The sequence below is a fragment of the Diachasma alloeum genome, unplaced genomic scaffold, assembly GCF_001412515.2.
Source record: "Diachasma alloeum isolate Michigan unplaced genomic scaffold, Dall2.0 Dall_scaffold_00209, whole genome shotgun sequence".
Taxonomy (NCBI): Eukaryota; Metazoa; Arthropoda; class Insecta; order Hymenoptera; family Braconidae; genus Diachasma; species Diachasma alloeum.
The window spans coordinates 1162747-1181213 of record NW_021680374.1 but is presented as its reverse complement, the minus strand read 5'-3'; the positions used below and the strand labels follow the sequence as shown (position 1 = coordinate 1181213).

Here is an 18467-nt window from a genome sequence, read left to right as displayed (position 1 = left end):
TAGGCAGAGGGACGGCTCAGAATTGCGTTTTTCCATTTCCTGCACCCCATACAAGATGAATTAAATTAATTTTTTTTGGGACTTTCGTTTTTCGCGATTATCTCGGAAACTATGAGAGATAGAGCCTTAACCCCTATCCCATTCGATTCCTGAGGAAATTTGGATTCCGTATAGGCAGAGGGACGGCTCAGAATTGCGTTTTTCCATTTCCTGCACCCCATACAAGATGAATTAAATTAATTTTTTTTGGGACTTTCGTTTTTCGCGATTATCTCGGAAACTATGAGAGATAGAGCCTTAACCCCTATCCCATTCGATTCCTGAGGAAATTTGGATTCCGTATAGGCAGAGGGACGGCTCAGAATTGCGTTTTTCCATTTCCTGCACCCCATACAAGATGAATTAAATTAATTTTTTTTGGGACTTTCGTTTTTCGCGATTATCTCGGAAACTATGAGAGATAGAGCCTTAACCCCTATCCCATTCGATTCCTGAGGAAATTTGGATTCCGTATAGGCAGAGGGACGGCTCAGAATTGCGTTTTTCCATTTCCTGCACCCCATACAAGATGAATTAAATTAATTTTTTTTGGGACTTTCGTTTTTCGCGATTATCTCGGAAACTATGAGAGATAGAGCCTTAACCCCTATCCCATTCGATTCCTGAGGAAATTTGGATTCCGTATAGGCAGAGGGACGGCTCAGAATTGCGTTTTTCCATTTCCTGCACCCCATACAAGATGAATTAAATTAATTTTTTTTGGGACTTTCGTTTTTCGCGATTATCTCGGAAACTATGAGAGATAGAGCCTTAACCCCTATCCCATTCGATTCCTGAGGAAATTTGGATTCCGTATAGGCAGAGGGACGGCTCAGAATTGCGTTTTTCCATTTCCTGCACCCCATACAAGATGAATTAAATTAATTTTTTTTGGGACTTTCGTTTTTCGCGATTATCTCGGAAACTATGAGAGATAGAGCCTTAACCCCTATCCCATTCGATTCCTGAGGAAATTTGGATTCCGTATAGGCAGAGGGACGGCTCAGAATTGCGTTTTTCCATTTCCTGCACCCCATACAAGATGAATTAAATTAATTTTTTTTGGGACTTTCGTTTTTCGCGATTATCTCGGAAACTATGAGAGATAGAGCCTTAACCCCTATCCCATTCGATTCCTGAGGAAATTTGGATTCCGTATAGGCAGAGGGACGGCTCAGAATTGCGTTTTTCCATTTCCTGCACCCCATACAAGATGAATTAAATTAATTTTTTTTGGGACTTTCGTTTTTCGCGATTATCTCGGAAACTATGAGAGATAGAGCCTTAACCCCTATCCCATTCGATTCCTGAGGAAATTTGGATTCCGTATAGGCAGAGGGACGGCTCAGAATTGCGTTTTTCCATTTCCTGCACCCCATACAAGATGAATTAAATTAATTTTTTTTGGGACTTTCGTTTTTCGCGATTATCTCGGAAACTATGAGAGATAGAGCCTTAACCCCTATCCCATTCGATTCCTGAGGAAATTTGGATTCCGTATAGGCAGAGGGACGGCTCAGAATTGCGTTTTTCCATTTCCTGCACCCCATACAAGATGAATTAAATTAATTTTTTTTGGGACTTTCGTTTTTCGCGATTATCTCGGAAACTATGAGAGATAGAGCCTTAACCCCTATCCCATTCGATTCCTGAGGAAATTTGGATTCCGTATAGGCAGAGGGACGGCTCAGAATTGCGTTTTTCCATTTCCTGCACCCCATACAAGATGAATTAAATTAATTTTTTTTGGGACTTTCGTTTTTCGCGATTATCTCGGAAACTATGAGAGATAGAGCCTTAACCCCTATCCCATTCGATTCCTGAGGAAATTTGGATTCCGTATAGGCAGAGGGACGGCTCAGAATTGCGTTTTTCCATTTCCTGCACCCCATACAAGATGAATTAAATTAATTTTTTTTGGGACTTTCGTTTTTCGCGATTATCTCGGAAACTATGAGAGATAGAGCCTTAACCCCTATCCCATTCGATTCCTGAGGAAATTTGGATTCCGTATAGGCAGAGGGACGGCTCAGAATTGCGTTTTTCCATTTCCTGCACCCCATACAAGATGAATTAAATTAATTTTTTTTGGGACTTTCGTTTTTCGCGATTATCTCGGAAACTATGAGAGATAGAGCCTTAACCCCTATCCCATTCGATTCCTGAGGAAATTTGGATTCCGTATAGGCAGAGGGACGGCTCAGAATTGCGTTTTTCCATTTCCTGCACCCCATACAAGATGAATTAAATTAATTTTTTTTGGGACTTTCGTTTTTCGCGATTATCTCGGAAACTATGAGAGATAGAGCCTTAACCCCTATCCCATTCGATTCCTGAGGAAATTTGGATTCCGTATAGGCAGAGGGACGGCTCAGAATTGCGTTTTTCCATTTCCTGCACCCCATACAAGATGAATTAAATTAATTTTTTTTGGGACTTTCGTTTTTCGCGATTATCTCGGAAACTATGAGAGATAGAGCCTTAACCCCTATCCCATTCGATTCCTGAGGAAATTTGGATTCCGTATAGGCAGAGGGACGGCTCAGAATTGCGTTTTTCCATTTCCTGCACCCCATACAAGATGAATTAAATTAATTTTTTTTGGGACTTTCGTTTTTCGCGATTATCTCGGAAACTATGAGAGATAGAGCCTTAACCCCTATCCCATTCGATTCCTGAGGAAATTTCGGTTCCGTACAGGCAGATGGACGGCGCAGAATTGCGTTTTTCCACTTCCTACACCCTATACAAGATGTATAGTGTGCTTCAAGTAGAAGAACAAGTCACTTGATGTTTTAATTCAAATGAAACTGCTCGTGTCATTGAAAAAATTACGGAATAATGGGAAATCACGAGAGAATAGAATTTTGGAGAAGTTCATTGGAAAATTCTATTGGACTTCTATTGACCTTTCAACAGAAAAGAAAATATTGAATGGAAAATATAAAAAAATTAATTCCATTCGATTTTTCCATTCAACTCATTCTATTGAAATATTTTCTATAGAAATGCACAACTCAAATATTGAGTTCAAGTCACTTAATGATTTAATTCAAATTAAATGGCTTGTGTCATTGAAAAAATTATGGAATAATGAAAAATCAGGAGAAAATGGACAAAAATGGACAAAACTTACAAAATTCATTTCAATACATTCCTATAGAAAATTTATCAATGGAAAAAGTTGTGTAGAAGCCTGAAATTCTCCTGATTCTCTTTATAAAATGATTTCCATTCGACGTTGTCATTTTAAAAAAATGCGCAGTAAAATACGCAACTCCGCAATACAATCAGACAAAAACTAATAGAATAGTTATTGATAAAACTTCAATCCCTCCATCAAGTTCTACCATTCCACAAGACGTGAAAGATGCGAATATTATAAAACTGAAAAATTAATCGATCAATTATTCTGCAAGGAGATAAAGTAGTTTAGTCTTTCAATAAAAATAAATCTGGAGAAAATAAATCGGGAGAAAAATCACGCACAAGACATTGGGGCTGAATTAATGGAGGGAATTAAAAAATTGTACAATTTTCCCTGCCATTTGAAAGAACTGGTCCCGCCCAGAGCCATCGGTTGAAAAATTGGCACGAGTCAAAAAATAACTTGGCCCTCAATTCTGCCAACATTCTCACGATGCCACAGGATTACATATTGTTGACTAGTGATATGGAAGTTTGCACCTGTCTCATAAGGATTTTCACATCGATCACTGATAAATTTCCACTCTGCTATGCAAAACGACTGCTAATGTACACCATAAGTCTGCGAGGGCTCCTTGGCGTAGGTGACAGTAGAAAAATAACAAACTAATTCATCAGATAAGATTATTCAACTCGATTCGTTTATTGTTTAACGTGTTTTACCTAGAAGCAATGAGGAGAGTGACTAATTAACTTTGTGATATTTTTGGAACCTCAGGCCTCGCCTCTATCGCCAATTTCTGCCCCTTTGGTTTGAGTTTAGAGTCTAAAACCCTCTCTCTGTGCTCTTTTTTCTCTCTCTGGATCCTCTCGTGCCTCTTCACTGCGAAATCCACTTCACTCGTGAGCTGTCTCACTTTTTTCTGCAGATGTGGAAATTGAGGGGAAATCAGTTGATTAAAAATAGTGTGGATTATTTTTTTTTTAATAGTTACCAATATTTCCCGCTGCTTGTTGATCCTGTTGAGCATTCTAACTCCAAATGGCGTTGGCCTCCCGTCCGTGTAGGAATAATCTGGCAAGTTTGTCAGGGGACCGAATGCGTTTGGATTTTCCGGCAAACGTTTCCTGAATAGTTGAGGAAATTGATAAAAATTGATGATTAAAAATTAATATTGCGAAAATTAATCACCTGCGGAAAATTTTCAGAGAATAACCCTTCGAATTTGCTAGGAAATTCTGTTCGATTTCTTTTTTTTTTTAATATAAATGTTCGGTGGAAAATATTCTATAAGAATTTGATTTTTTTATACAATTGATTTTATTGAGGGATTTTAAATCTCTCAGCTCAAATTTTCAATTTTTTTAACGAGAGAGGAGAGAAATAGAGTTGAAAGAACTTGGGAAATTCATGTTGAGGAATTCCTATAGAAAATATTGTATTGAAAAACCCAATTCTGATTTTTTCTATAAAACAGTTTCTATTGGACATTTTTTATTTAAAAAATGGCCTAAAACTGCAGATTTTTCAGTAAAATTCTCCAAAAACCAATTGAAATGCAATAGAAATACAATAGAATTTCCTATCGAATTCGCTAGATTTTTAATGAAATTTTTCTGTTTGTGAAACTGTTCTCTTTATTTTTCCATTGAGGACATCTCGTATGGCATCAATCCTCCCTCGTGAATCTCCAGATTTATCAGCTCATGTTTTCAATTGCTAATTCATTCAACTAAAATTAATTTCTACACCGTCAACTCACTTTTGTCGCCAGCTCTGATCCAATCGTGTGACAGTCGTCGTGTGAATTTCCTTCATTGCATGATAAATTCCCCCGACAGCTAATTAACCCAACAACAATAAAACAATAAATAAATTCTATTTTCCGAAAGAACTTGTCAGTGAGAAATTGTCGATAAACTGTTATACTCACGTCTGCAGCACCGAATATTACTGACTAGTCTCCCAATTAACGCCATAACGTCAGAATAATTCCCCCCGAATAATTAAAAAAACGAAAATTCCTAATTTAACTGAACCGGAAGCAATTGCAACTTGTAAATAAACTCGCGAGTTCTTTCTTCGAGCCGAACATAACCTCCTCCCTCTACCAACATCCCCCCTCGAAAGTCTCTGCCTCCAGTCCTCCAACGACGAGAAAAAAAATTCCAACCCCGGGGTTTACGTAATAATCTGGTGACAACCTTTCAAAAAAAGTCGTAAAAAACAGTAGGGAAAAGGGAGTGAGCGAGAGGGGAGTCTCTCAGTTTGACGGGTTTCCTCGTGACAAGAAGACGACTTGTTAAGCCGAAAAATCCAGTAGCAACAATCGGAGCTGTTAACGGAAACTAAATTGTTACAAAATATCGTTTTATTTATGTCAGAGTGGGAGGTCAATTAATTATGGTCTCGGTGATGCAACCGTTTATGGTAAGGGTAACGTGAATATTGAAGCCGGTAGAATCTCCTCGCTGATCAACATCAATGGGGATTATTTATCGTTGTATGCGGGGTACAATGTGTTCTGTCATTTTCAGGATGTCGAGAGTTCGAGAAGCTACATCGACGAGTTGTACTCGCCGGATCCTCAGAAGTGTCTCGAGGCGATAATGTGAGCTCCCAAAACATCAATCCTAACCTTAGTTTCATTCAAATGCTTTATATTTCGACTTTGGTCCCTTAAATGTTCGGATTTGTTGGGGATATCGCGGGGGGACAGCCCCTGCGAGGGAATGGGTCCTCGAAAAATTGTATTTTTGGGATTTTTGTGCTTCGGAAAATGAGTACATTTCACTCGAGTGGAATTCGGAGTTTAGAGAATTTAATGGGATTTTAATTAATCGACTTGATGGACGTTAAATTCCATTTGTTGAGATGACATTTGACTTCATAAAACATTTTTTAGTGACGATTTTTGACTCGTTTCGTGTTTTTATTTTGCATTTTCTCCGGGGGTCAGTTTCTAGTCTTCAGTTCCACGTGACGGAATGAGTTCTTGAGGAAATAGTCATGTCTTTTCATTAGTTTATTTATCTAAAAAATGGTCTGTGTGAAATATGCGGTGATGAGGAAATTGAACTAAATAGGGGAGGTTGGGGTAAAATGGACACTTTTGACTTTTTAAAAAATGTTAATGACAGGTTGAAATGGTGATGAAATTTAATAATTTTTCCTTCAATGCAAAGAGCAATTCTTGCCCTTTGTGATGAGCCTTAACTGAGTTCCATTGACAAATTTATTTCTGAGTTATGAGTAATTAAAAAAAAGTCTAGTGTCCATTTTACCTCACCCTCCCCTACATTAAAATCGTAGGAAAAATGTGACTTGTAGAACTGTTTATAAACACTTTTTACTCAGTCTTGACGTAACGAATCATTTCATCTTCAACTTGGGCTTCTCAATTGCATCTTTGAGTCTTTGAAAAATTATATTTTTTAGATTTTATTGCTTCGGGAAATGAGTACATTTCACTCGAGTGGAATTCATAGTAAAATAATGAAATACGCAGAATTCACCTAATTCAAAATTCAAGAATATGTACCTCAATTTTCTTCATTTCCATCAATTTTCATGATTAATTAAACTGCAACTCGCAGTATTCAGTGAATATTCCCCAGAATGTTGAGTCTACTGCCGAAATCCCATAAAATTACAATTCCACCACACCGCGTCAAAGCATCCAAAAACTCCAGCCCAAATGTCCCCCAAAAATGCTTACCACTCCCCACTCATCGGAACGAACCCACCCCCAATTTTCCAGTTGCCTAAAGAACTCCGTGATAGGAAGCAACCGCCAGAAAGGTTCTGTGATAGCCCAGGGTGTGGTCCCCCGTCTCCTGCAGCTGCTCTCGGACACATCAGGATCGGTGGGCGAGCGAATCCGCCTGGAGTCAGTGGTGACGCTGGGCTCCCTGGGGAAAGGCACGGACCAGCACGTCCTCGCGCTGATCGACCTGGGAGTGGTCCCCCTGATCCTCCAGGTGCTCCTCTCGACGCCGACCTCCCCAGGAAACGACAAGCTCTCGGACCACCTGATCGAGGCGTGCCTCAGATGTCTGCGAACAGTCTTCCAGCACTCGAGTGCGCCAGTGCAGACGATTTACCAGGAGCCAGCGCTGGTCCCCCGCCTGTTGTCCCTAGCCAGCAGATCGGTGACCTGCCAGGTGTGCGTGGCAACGATCCTGACGACAGCCTGCAAATCAGCGGACGAGCAGAACTCCCTGATGAAGGGTGGAGCAGTGGAGACCCTGGCCTCTCAACTGGACTCATCCCTGCCAGACGTCCAGCTGCCTGCGCTCGCCTGTCTCGCCAACATGTGCTACCAGAACAGAACGGTGTCGACGATGGTGGCGAACGTGACGACAGGCAAGGAGCCAAGCCTCAAGCCCCTGCCAGCCCTCCTGGGGAGCCTCATGGGGAGGGAGAGGAGCTCAGTGGTGCAGCTGGAGGCAGCTCGCTGCATCTCCTACATGCACAGGGCTGGGGCCCTCCCCTCGACCGACAGAATCGTGATATATCGAGCCCTGCCATGTCTGGTGAGGCTCTGCCATCGAGACAGGCCTCCCAGGGAGAGGATAGCAGCCGCCGAGACCCTGGCCTACCTCACCGAAGTGGACATCGAGCTCCAGAGGCTGGCCTCCATCAGCAATCACCTTATTCCCACCCTCGCCGAACTGCTGAGGCCCCATCCCCAGGTCCAGGATGCCGCCCTCGCTCAGGACATGCGCCAGGCTGCCTTCCGGGCTTTTGCCTCACTGGGGGCTAACGACGAGGACATCAGGAAGAAGATCATCGAGACTGAGAATCTCATGGAGCTCGTTGTCAGTGGACTGCAGGATCCTGGGGGACCCAGGGTCAGACTGGCTGCTGTCAGGTGCCTCCACTCGTTGTCCAGGAGTGTTCAGCAGCTCAGGACGACCTTTCAGGATCACGCGGTCTGGAGACCACTCATGCAACTTCTTCATGGAGCTGACAAGGGACTCGAGGGCAGGGATGGCGAGGAGGATCTGCTCACTGTTGCCTCCAGTACTTTGTGCAATTTACTTTTAGAGTTTAGCCCCAGTAAAGAGCCCATTCTGGAGTCTGGGGGGGTTGAACTGCTGTGCTCGTTGACCAAACGACCTGATCCCGCGCTCAGGCTCAATGGGATTTGGGCGCTGATGAATGTCGCTTTTCAGGCTGAGCAGAGGGTCAAGTCCCAGATTTTGTCTTGTCTTGGGACTGATCAGATCTTTCGGCTGCTTGCGGATCCGGAGCTGGGGGTTGTTATGAAGGTCTTGGGGTTGCTCAGGAATTTATTGAGCACTAAGGCACATATCGATCGGATTATGGATGAACATGCGGCGCAGGTCATGCAGGCGGTTATTCTTGTTCTGGAGGATGATCATCCCGCTGATGTCAAGGAGCAGGCACTGTGTATTCTGGCTAATGTCGCCGATGGCGACAGGGCGAGGGATCATATCATGGCGAATGAGGATGTTCTTAAGAAACTTATGGATTATATGGTGAGGATGGACAAATTATTCGGCGAATTTGTTGGGTGAGGGGGTTTACGGTCTGCAGTGGCCTTTTTATTATTCTTCGGATTTTTTGGTGGTTGGGGAATTCAGCGTCAGTGATTGGAGGGGAATTAATTCATTTCTCCTGGGAATAAAAACAGGGAATTGAAATATTGATGAAAAAAGGATTTAGAAAACAAAAGTGGCGTTTGTTACAATTTATATTGTTTTGTTTAGTTGCTAGTAATTTGCAGTATATTTTTTTTTCGTCTGAGAAATTTGGAATTATTTAGAATAGTTGGGTTGAGGATTCAAATGAATTCAGTGCCCCAGAGAAAAAACAGAAAATTGAGAATTTTCAAATTTGACAGGAAGAAAAAATCATTTGCAGAATAATAATATTCGAATTTTATAAGGGGTTTTGTAAACTTTTTGATTAGGAATTCATTCATTGATTTGTAGTGTTTTGTTCATCCGGGGTTTTTTCTTTAATAGAAGTAATTATTAGGTTGATTTTTTTGGTAATGGGGTAATGGGGGTCTGTCTTGCAGATGCATACCAATGTTAAACTGAACATTGCCGCTATCTTCTGCGTTTGTAATTTGGTGTGGAGGGAGGAACCTGGTGCTGAGCAGCGTCAAGCGCGTCTACGAGAGTTGGGGTTTTATAGAATTCTTCAGCAGTTGCGGTTGAACAAAGATTCACAGCTGTTTGATAGGTAAATTAAAACATGACGAGGGGAACAGTTCATTGAGTTTCTACTCTTGAAAAATTTTCGATAATTGATTTTGAGGATATCCAAGCCCCTTTTACCTTTTTGGTAATCCCATTTGAATTAATTGATGACGAATTAATTATGAGAATGAATAAATTAATTATGGAAATTGTTCAAACCTGCAAATACATTTTTTTGCATTTTTTTTATTTCGAAAAAAAATAGTTTCGAGTGAAAAATTGATTGTTTATAAATTCTCTATGGAAAAAATTCGTAATCTTTGAAAATTGCAATTCATCGATGACTTTATTTGAAATAATTACAAAACTAAACAAAATAATTTCGAAAACATAATGAAAGTGCTTGGATATCCTCAATAAATTCTATTTCCTCAAGCAGCAGAAAATTAAATATTCAGCCAGGCGAAATTGAATTTTGATGATTTTATTTTTAGGGTGAAGACCGCACTGGCCCAGTTTCTCGATCCGTAAGCCCCTGTGTTACGAAACGCGCATTATTTTTTCAGCTTCCATCATAATCTACTGACTCTCAACCACAAAGTAAAACTCTGTGATTCCCCAAGAAGTAGAGAACGTCGCAGTATCATCATAGAAAGAGAAAACGAAATTAATCACGTTAAAAAAAACAATGATTTTACTGAACTGAGTTTCTCAGACGCCCCTAGTCCCCTCACCCCCTTAATTTATTTGAATAATGAGCTGTTGACCCACGTAAACGGCCAAATAAGTGATTTTGTGAATGATTTTCAATCCATACTGTACAAATTCTTTTTTAATCAGTAACATTGCACCGTCTCGATATATTATATTATTTGTTTTCCAATTTTTATTATAATTTTGTGTATAGTAAATTTTACCATTCGATACTTAACTGACAACAAAGGAATACAGTCATTATACCCAAAAAAAAACAAACTTACAAAATAGGAGATTAAAATCCTCAATTTTCAAATGAAAAACAATGGCGGACTCATGAGTGACTAGTTGATTAACGACATGAAGTAGTTTATATAATTTTTCATTTTCAAATGCTTAAAAATCTTTGGTAGAAACATTAATTCAATGACCTTGAAAAATGCTGTTGGAATGTTGAAGAAATCATTAAGTACAGTCTGGGGTGTTAATGATCGATGAATTGTGATCTAGGCTGGAGCATTGTCACTCGATTTGGATAGACTCTCGATTGGATTGTTCGCAAGGGGATCCAATTCAGCGAAGAGGTCCAGCCATGAATTTCCCTTTTGCTTTCCCTTCTTCGGTTGCTGAAAAAATTCGCTGAATTTAATTTGCAGTCTGTGGAGGAATGGGACGACTGATAGATAGACAATTCATGATTTAGTTTAATTTTTACGGGAAAAATGTCTCAGTAAAAAAAAAATTAACGATTTTTTTTATGAAACAGTTTCTATTGAACATTTTTAATTAAAAAAAAAAGCGAGGTAAAGCTCGAGAATTCTTTAATGGAATCGGCCAAAAACTATTGGAATTTTCAATAGAAATCGAATAGAATTTTCTTCGTACGTTTTTCACTCATAACTTAACGATTTTTTTGTGTAATTATTTTATTCTAAATCTTTCCGAGACCGTGAAAATGTCTATTTATCAGTCATTTCCCTGAGAATATCCCCCAAATCCTCACTTTCTCGTCGGCCACTGGTTTCGACGTCTTCCCAAGTGTCGCATCCCCAAGACTCTGCTTCAGAATCCCCGGAGGCAAGAACGTGTCATTCGCCATGGCATCCCAGTCGGTATTACCTGTCGGTTCGCTATTCAGAATATCATCCAGCAGCTGAAAATTCTCGGAGGTCAAGAGCTGAAGGGACTCCTGACTCGACTCCTGCTGGTTGGAGGACCCCAAGGACGTTTTATCTGTGAAGTCAAAGCTCAAGGGGCCACCGACGAACGAGTCCATCACCAGGTCCAGCTCTGCCAGACTCTTCTCGAGTTCAGTCGTGTGATTGACGTCCATAGGGCGATTGTCACTTCCCTGAAAAAATTTAATGAAAAAATGCTCATCTGGATCGATAACTATTTGGAAGCCTGTGAATAACTTAAAGTTGAATTAACTTATTATGGGAAATTTCATCATTTTTTCTGATCACTTGACAACTCACCGGAGTTTATGTCATCAAGACTAATTTTATCAGCTTATCTGCAGATTTTTTTATAATAGAAATGTTCAATGGAAAATGTTCTATAGAAAAAAATTAATAGAATTCGATTTTTCTCTAGAGTTTATTCTATTGAGATATTTTCTGGAGAAATTCTTCGGCTCAAATTTCAAAAATCAAATTCAAAATTTTTAGTTTCATTTTTTTAGTGAAAAAAGGAAAATAGAGGGGCAAAACCTGGAAAATTCATGTCGACGAATTTCTATAGAAAATGTCTCAATATAAATAGTTGTATGGAAAGGTGAAATTCTACTGATTTTTTCTGTAAAACCGTTTCTATTGGACATAATCTATAAAAAGGCGCAGTGAAGGAACAGGAGCTAATAAAATTTTCAATAGAAGTTCAATAAGAATTCAATAGAATGTCAGAATAAATCCACTCACATTTCCAAAGAACTCCTCCAGCTCTTTATCTCTTGAAACCGTCTTCTGCGCGAGATCAATGGATTCCAGATCAAAGTCCTCTTTACTCTCCTCCTCAAAATCCAACAGTTTATCCTCTTTTTGATCATTCTTCTCCTGAACCTTCTCACTCGGCTTGGCCTCCTGCGCCTCCTCCACGCTGTCCTGATACTCATCAAAAAATAGTAGTTTATCTTTATTCTCATCCTCATCACCACCGGTTTCCTGGGCTAATTTCGTCGAGGGCTCAGCCAGTTCCTTTACAACCATGAAATCGTACCTGCGGATGCAACGAAAAAACAAAAAAAACATTAAATTTACCGTCATATTACACGTCAATTACACGTCCCCCGAAAAAGGAAAAATCTCATGTCATAAAAATGAAAGAAAAAAATTTAACGGTAAATTTTCATCTAGAGAGAGCCCTCGATTATTTTTTCAACTATGATTTTGTCGAAAGTGAGAGCTCATTGTCTTCCCCAGTCTCTGAGACTCAACTATTTAAACTTATATAATATTATTAACTATATAATTACACATCCCCCGAGAAAGGAAAAATCTCATGTAATAAAAATGAAAGAAAAAAATTTAACGGTAAATTTTCATCTAGAGAGAGCCCTCGATTATTTTTTCAACTATGATTTTGTCGAAAGTGAGAGCTCATTGTCTTCCCCAGTCTCTGAGACTCAACTATTTAAACTTATATAATATTATTAACTATATAATTACACATCCCCCGAGAAAGGAAAAATCTCATGTAATAAAAATGAAAGAAAAAAATTTAACGGTAAATTTTCATCTAGAGAGAGCCCTCGATTATTTTTTCAACTATGATTTTGTCGAAAGTGAGAGCTCATTGTCTTCCCCAGTCTCTGAGACTCAACTATTTAAACTTATATAATATTATTAACTATATAATTACACATCCCCCGAGAAAGGAAAAATCTCATGTAATAAAAATGAAAGAAAAAAATTTAACGGTAAATTTTCATCTAGAGAGAGCCCTCGATTATTTTTTCAACTATGATTTTGTCGAAAGTGAGAGCTCATTGTCTTCCCCAGTCTCTGAGACTCAACTATTTAAACTTATATAATATTATTAACTATATAATTACACATCCCCCGAGAAAGGAAAAATCTCATGTAATAAAAATGAAAGAAAAAAATTTAACGGTAAATTTTCATCTAGAGAGAGCCCTCGATTATTTTTTCAACTATGATTTTGTCGAAAGTGAGAGCTCATTGTCTTCCCCAGTCTCTGAGACTCAACTATTTAAAGTTATATAATATTATTAACCATATAATATTCAACTTAAAAATTCAATTTAAAAAATGAGCATGATTCCAAATTTGTCTATCACTGAAATTCCCTAGAATTCATAAGAAATAATAAAAACAATTCGTTTTCATACAGTTCCTAATTAAGATAAGCTTCATCACATTGGATAACTCCACTGTCTGAGAAAATTCTTGAAATTAAACGACACAAAATGCCGAAAGAAAGTCTGAAACCAAAAATGGCGGTCAGTTTCAAACTAAACGAACAATCTTCCACCCCAAACGACGACGAAAAATGACTAACAATTCCAAAAAACAACGGTCACTCTCAATGTCTAAAACCGCAAATGTTGCCTTCTTGCATACCTCTGATACCCCTTGAAGCTGTTGGCAATCGTGGCGTACGCCTGAGCGGATTTCTTCGTAAAATTCAGCAAGGTACTCTGGTACAGCACAAGTGCATGGCTGAACATGTTGCACCTGGCGGCGGCCAGGAGGTCGACCTTCTGGAGGCAGTCGAGGGCCTGATTGTCGAAGGCAGCCTTTCCCCTGCGCACTCTCATCTGGACTTTCCTGAAGCGCTCGAGCTGCTTCGAGGTGTCCGGGTCGAGCTCCTGGGATATGTTCTTCATCCAGGACAGGGCAGCCCGATACTCGGTGCGCGCCTTCTCCATGCACTGGACGTTCTGCAGTGTGTCCTCAATGGCGCGCTGTCGAAAGGTCTCGACCTCCTGGTAGAGCCTCACCAGAGGCGCCCGCAGGGCGAGCCGCTGTTGCCCTGAGTAGGACAACGACTTTCCCACGGCTGACATCATCTTCCCGGCGCGAGTCTTGTCCTGTTTGCCCGCCTCCTTCAGGAAACGGCCCATCGCATTCTCCTCCTGAGCGAGATTGCACAGTCTCTCTTGGTATTTATCGATCACGCGTTGCAGGTAGGAGCAGGACTCCTGGATGCTCCGGAAGAGCTCCAACTTGGCGTCCAATTCGGCGTCCGAGGCGACGATGCACTCGTCCTCCTTTTTACCGAGCTTTCGCGACAGGGCTTGCTTGGTCACCCAGTACTGGTGCTGCATCTTCGATATCGCCGAGTCGTCCGATGTGTCCGAGCGCTGCACCCATCTGTCGAACGCGTTCCCGGATAGCCCTGGGCCGCCTCTGTCACTTCACAGAGAAGACATTTTTCTAGGCTTTTCGAGGAAGGGGACTGCCCTGATCAATCAAACCCAGGGTTGACCCAGAGTTAACTCTGGAGAGGGTGGGGAAAATGGACACTTTTGACTTTTTTTAAAATATTCATAACTCAGAAACCGATTTATCAATTGAGCTCAGTCTAAGCGCAGAACAAAGAGGAATCATTCCTCTTTCTATTGAAAAATAAAATTATTACATTTCATGAACAATTCAACACGTCATGATTATTTCTAAAAAAGTCAGAAGTGTCCATTTTACTCTACCCTATCAGTGCTTCAAAATTAAAAAAAAACAGAATTCTAGAATCTCTATCTTAGTATATCAAAACTATTTCGTTACACTAATTAATATTTATCGCTTCACATGGAAATGCTGATGCATATGGTTCACACAGGCGATTCAAACCATTTCAAAAGGTCCATATTGCCCTAGACTTCCTTCTGAATTGTTTGCAATGAAACTTCTATTTTTGAAGTCCACATATTACGATTTTATGTCAATCTAGCCAACTGTTGGAGCACGCCTCTGTCACTTCACAGAGAAGAAATTTTTCTAGGCTTTTCGAGGAAGGGGACTGCCCTGATCAATCAAACCCAGGGTTGACCCAGAGTTAACTCTGGAGAGGGTGGGGAAAATGGACACTTTTGACTTTTTTTAAAATATTCATAACTCAGAAACCGATTTATCAATTGAGCTCAGTCTAAGCGCAGAACAAAGAGGAATCATTCCTCTTTCTATTGAAAAATAAAATTATTACATTTCATGAACAATTCAACACGTCATGATTATTTCTAAAAAAGTCAGAAGTGTCCATTTTACTCTACCCTATCAGTGCTTCAAAATTAAAAAAAAAACAATTCTAGAATCTCCATCTTAGTATATCAAAACTATTTCGTTACACTAATTAATATTTATCGCTTCACATGCAAATGCTGATGCATATGGTTCAGACAGGCGATTCAAACCATTTCAAAAGGTCCATATTGCCCTAGACTTCCTTCTGAATTGTTTGCAATGAAACTTCTATTTTTGAAGTCCACATATTACGATTTTATGTCAATCTAGCCAACTGTTGGAGCACGCCTCTGTCACTTCACAGAGAAGAAATTTTTCTAGGCTTTTCGAGGAAGGGGACTGCCCTGATCAATCAAACCCAGGGTTGATCCAGAGTTAACTCTGGAGAGGGTGGGGTAAAATGGACACTTTTGACTTTTTTTTAAATATTCATAACTCAGAAACCGATTTATCAATTGAGCTCAGTCTAAGCGAAGAACAAAGAGGAATCATTCCTCTTTCTATTGAAGAATAAAATTATTCCATTTCATGAACAATTTAACACGTCATGATTATTTCTAAAAAAGTCAGAAGTGTCCATTTTACTCTACCCTATCAGTGCTTCAAAATTAAAAAAAAAACAATTCTAGAATCTCCATCTTAGTATATCAAAACTATTTCGTTACACTAATTAATATTTATCGCTTCACATGCAAATGCTGATGCATATGGTTCAGACAGGCGATTCAAACCATTTCAAAAGGTCCATATTGCCCTAGACTTCCTTCTGAATTGTTTGCAATGAAACTTCTATTTTTGAAGTCCACATATTACGATTTTATGTCAATCTAGCCAAGTGTTGGAGCACAGAAAGGGGAATCGGATTTCCTGGGTCGCTCCATCAACCCAGACCGTCTAGATAAGCTGGGCTTTGCATCAATTAATTGCCAAGTACTTGATGATGATGTATTATTTATTGATTGATTCTACTTACTACGTATTCATTGGACGTGCGACTCCCGTTCTCTTCCCAGGATTTGAAGGGTTCACCAGGAAATTTGAGGGCTGATTGTAGATTCATTGACAGCAGTCAAGCTCTGTCCTGCTTCTGCCCTGTTCTTATTCGCTTTGACATACGGAATGATTGCTTTCGGGGGCTCGAGGGTGATGACAAGCTGAGGAGTCCACATGCAGCGACATCCGACGACTGGGGCACATCGTCTCGTGAAAACGGCCTTTCTCTTTCTTTTGACACAAGCGAACGGGTGCGTGAAACTTTTCTATTACTCGTAATTATTATCCACTTGTTTTCGTGCAATCCTTGAATTTATTCAACTCTCTGTTGATTATCGATGTTTATTGGTGCTTCATTCACGTTTTTGTGATCAAAGTTTTGGGGTAATTGTGCAATTGATTTTGTTCTTTCCGTTTCAGGTGTCACCAGTTTGCAATCACAAACACAGACAAGATGGTGAGTTTTATTGTTAATAACATTTGGGATTAAGGTTTTGGATGGGGTAAATGGAAATTCGGATTGTTTTTACGGTTGGAAGAGGTTTTTATTTGTTTTTTTCGAGGTGGCTACTTGTTTAGTTGAGGTTGGATAAAGTTAACCTCGAATTCAACCCGTTATTTAATTTTTGTTGACTAGGGATGATTAAAGTTAATTGTTTTTGTTTATTAGCCACGTGAAATCAAGGAAATCAAGGACTTCCTGCTGAAGGCCAGGAGGAAAGACGCCAAATGTGAGTTCATATGATGATTATTTTTTAATTTTACATTTTCGTGGGTTATTTATCTCGAAAAGCATTGGCTTCAGGGGGAAAAAATAACAAAACTTTTTTTAATTGAGAGAATTCCAATTGAAATTGCCAATTGATGTTTTTTTTTTTAATGTCACGTGTTCTGAAATGAATATTTATGGAGCTGTGCACACTCGTTAATTTTTAATCTTCACTTTTCGATTTTTGAAAGTTATTGGTCATTCATCTAAAAATTTATGAATGAATTATTGAATTTGGGAGGGAATGGCTGACCTTAAAGCTGGGAACGTAAAAAATTATATCATTGGCTTTTGAGATGGATGAAAGGGTTGAAAATGTCTCTGTTTGTCAATTGTTTTTAATTATCCAATTTCTTCTTGCAGCTGTTAAGATAAAGAAGAATGCCGACAATGTCAAATTCAAGGTGCGTTGCTCCAGATTTTTGTACACCCTCGTCATTACTGACAAGGAGAAGGCAGAGAAGCTGAAACAATCCCTCCCTCCGGGTAATTATTCCATATTTTCTAAAAACCCGTTTTTATCAAAATCACCTCATCAATCCAAAAAAATATGAAATATTAAATAAAATGAGAAATATAGAACGCATCTGCTATTCCTGAATCCATTCTCACTTCCAACGAAAGAAAGTCACGAAAACCCCAAAAAATTGATTCCTCAATTATTATTTTACAGGTCTCCAGGTGAAAGAAGTGAAGAAATCTAGCGAGAGGATGTAATTCTGTTCTGTGCATACAATAAAATTTTCATAAACCCAAAAAACTCTTCATTTTTATTCCCCAGAACCTCTCACAAGGAACTTGTTCATTCAGAAAATCTAGGAGAAATGATTGTGTATTAATCAATATAAGAAAAAGTTCAGGGGAAATTGGTGAAATAATGACGACGTTGATTGAGTTGTTAATTTTCTAGGGAAAATATTTACTCCGTTCATCGAACCAAGAAATTTCCGAGGGAATAATGAAAGATTCCAATAAATATTAAAATTTACGATGACACATATTTGAGCCATAAAAATTGTCTTTAATGTAAAAAGTCGTTCAGCTCCTAGCTGAGTTTTCGAGGAATATCTCCGAATCTAAAGGAGATAGCGACATTCTTGTCATGACCTTTTACGTTGCTCTGAATTCGCTCTACAAAAAAGGTTCTAACAAAAATTTCGGTATCTGCCTTCGATTCCGAGATATTCACCGAAAACTGAACGATAATCAAAATACATTTGAACCATTTATTCGCTTCGCTATTGAATTATGTAAAAAAAATAGCAAAAAAATGGTAAAAGTGTCCGCAACTCTCAGAGAAATGAACATTTGAAAAAGCGTCCGCAAATCTGCTGACTCTCCGAGCAAAAAGGAAACTCGTTGAATCACTGCCCCGAACTACATAATATACAACTGCCTAATGTATTTTGGTTATCAATGATAAACTACGTGCTAATCGTTCGGCGAAA

The 18467-nt window shown here is 39.3% G+C and overlaps 4 protein-coding genes across 5 annotated transcripts; 2 read left to right on the top strand and 2 right to left on the bottom strand.

The window, feature by feature from the left end:
• Positions 1–3865: 3865 nt before the first annotated feature.
• On the bottom strand, positions 3866–5324 carry LOC107036516 (39S ribosomal protein L52, mitochondrial). The gene is made up of 4 exons (XM_015254535.2): positions 5121–5324; positions 4950–5028; positions 4182–4314; positions 3866–4109 (listed from the first exon to the last, which is right to left on the bottom strand). The coding sequence occupies exons 1-4, from the start codon at positions 5164–5166 to the stop codon at positions 3936–3938; spliced, it is 432 nt and encodes a 143-aa protein (XP_015110021.1). The 5' UTR covers positions 5167–5324; the 3' UTR covers positions 3866–3935.
• A 55-nt stretch (positions 5325–5379) lies between these two features.
• On the top strand, positions 5380–11442 carry LOC107036514 (armadillo repeat-containing protein 8). The gene is made up of 5 exons (XM_015254533.2): positions 5380–5617; positions 5725–5798; positions 6948–8691; positions 9237–9403; positions 9855–11442. The coding sequence occupies exons 1-5, from the start codon at positions 5591–5593 to the stop codon at positions 9889–9891; spliced, it is 2049 nt and encodes a 682-aa protein (XP_015110019.1). The 5' UTR covers positions 5380–5590; the 3' UTR covers positions 9892–11442.
• Positions 10175–16546, bottom strand: LOC107036515 (islet cell autoantigen 1). Its single transcript, XM_015254534.2, has 5 exons — positions 16231–16546; positions 13638–14432; positions 11976–12273; positions 11060–11407; positions 10175–10682 (listed from the first exon to the last, which is right to left on the bottom strand). The coding sequence occupies exons 1-5, from the start codon at positions 16239–16241 to the stop codon at positions 10563–10565; spliced, it is 1572 nt and encodes a 523-aa protein (XP_015110020.1). The 5' UTR covers positions 16242–16546; the 3' UTR covers positions 10175–10562.
• Positions 16410–17779, top strand: LOC107036517 (60S ribosomal protein L38). Of its 2 annotated transcripts, none has more exons than XM_015254537.1 (5): positions 16410–16501; positions 16671–16707; positions 16921–16981; positions 17383–17505; positions 17693–17779. In XM_015254537.1, the coding sequence occupies exons 1-5, from the start codon at positions 16425–16427 to the stop codon at positions 17734–17736; spliced, it is 342 nt and encodes a 113-aa protein (XP_015110023.1). In that variant the 5' UTR covers positions 16410–16424; the 3' UTR covers positions 17737–17779. The 2 variants fall into 2 exon arrangements, with proteins under 2 accessions (XP_015110023.1, XP_015110022.1); XM_015254536.1 differs by having other exon boundaries at positions 16410–16525.
• Positions 17780–18467: the final 688 nt, after the last annotated feature.

What these genes read in the sequence shown, in the direction of transcription:
- LOC107036516 (XM_015254535.2), bottom strand. Translation starts at nt 5,166, where the DNA reads ATGGCGTTAATTGGGAGACTAGTCAGTAATATTCGGTGCTGCAGAC. An exon ending in GATCAGAGCTGGCGACAAAA is followed by an intron (nt 4,315 to 4,949) that starts GTGAGTTGACGG and finishes TCAACTATTCAG; the next exon opens with GAAACGTTTGCCGGAAAATC. An exon ending in ACAAGCAGCGGGAAATATTG is followed by an intron (nt 4,110 to 4,181) that starts GTAACTATTAAA and finishes CCACATCTGCAG; the next exon opens with AAAAAAGTGAGACAGCTCAC.
- LOC107036514 (XM_015254533.2), top strand. Translation starts at nt 5,591, where the DNA reads ATGGTCTCGGTGATGCAACCGTTTATG. An exon ending in CGGTGATGCAACCGTTTATG is followed by an intron (nt 5,618 to 5,724) that starts GTAAGGGTAACG and finishes TGTCATTTTCAG; the next exon opens with GATGTCGAGAGTTCGAGAAG. An exon ending in GATTCACAGCTGTTTGATAG is followed by an intron (nt 9,404 to 9,854) that starts GTAAATTAAAAC and finishes TTTTATTTTTAG; the next exon opens with GGTGAAGACCGCACTGGCCC.
- LOC107036515 (XM_015254534.2), bottom strand. An exon ending in AGCTTCAAGGGGTATCAGAG is followed by an intron (nt 12,274 to 13,637) that starts GTATGCAAGAAG and finishes TTGCATCCGCAG; the next exon opens with GTACGATTTCATGGTTGTAA. An exon ending in TGGAGGAGTTCTTTGGAAAT is followed by an intron (nt 11,408 to 11,975) that starts GTGAGTGGATTT and finishes AAATTTTTTCAG; the next exon opens with GGAAGTGACAATCGCCCTAT.
- LOC107036517 (XM_015254536.1), top strand. Translation starts at nt 16,425, where the DNA reads ATGCAGCGACATCCGACGACTGGGGCACATCGTCTCGTGAAAACGGCC. An exon ending in CAGGAGGAAAGACGCCAAAT is followed by an intron (nt 16,982 to 17,382) that starts GTGAGTTCATAT and finishes TTCTTCTTGCAG; the next exon opens with CTGTTAAGATAAAGAAGAAT. An exon ending in GAAACAATCCCTCCCTCCGG is followed by an intron (nt 17,506 to 17,692) that starts GTAATTATTCCA and finishes ATTATTTTACAG; the next exon opens with GTCTCCAGGTGAAAGAAGTG.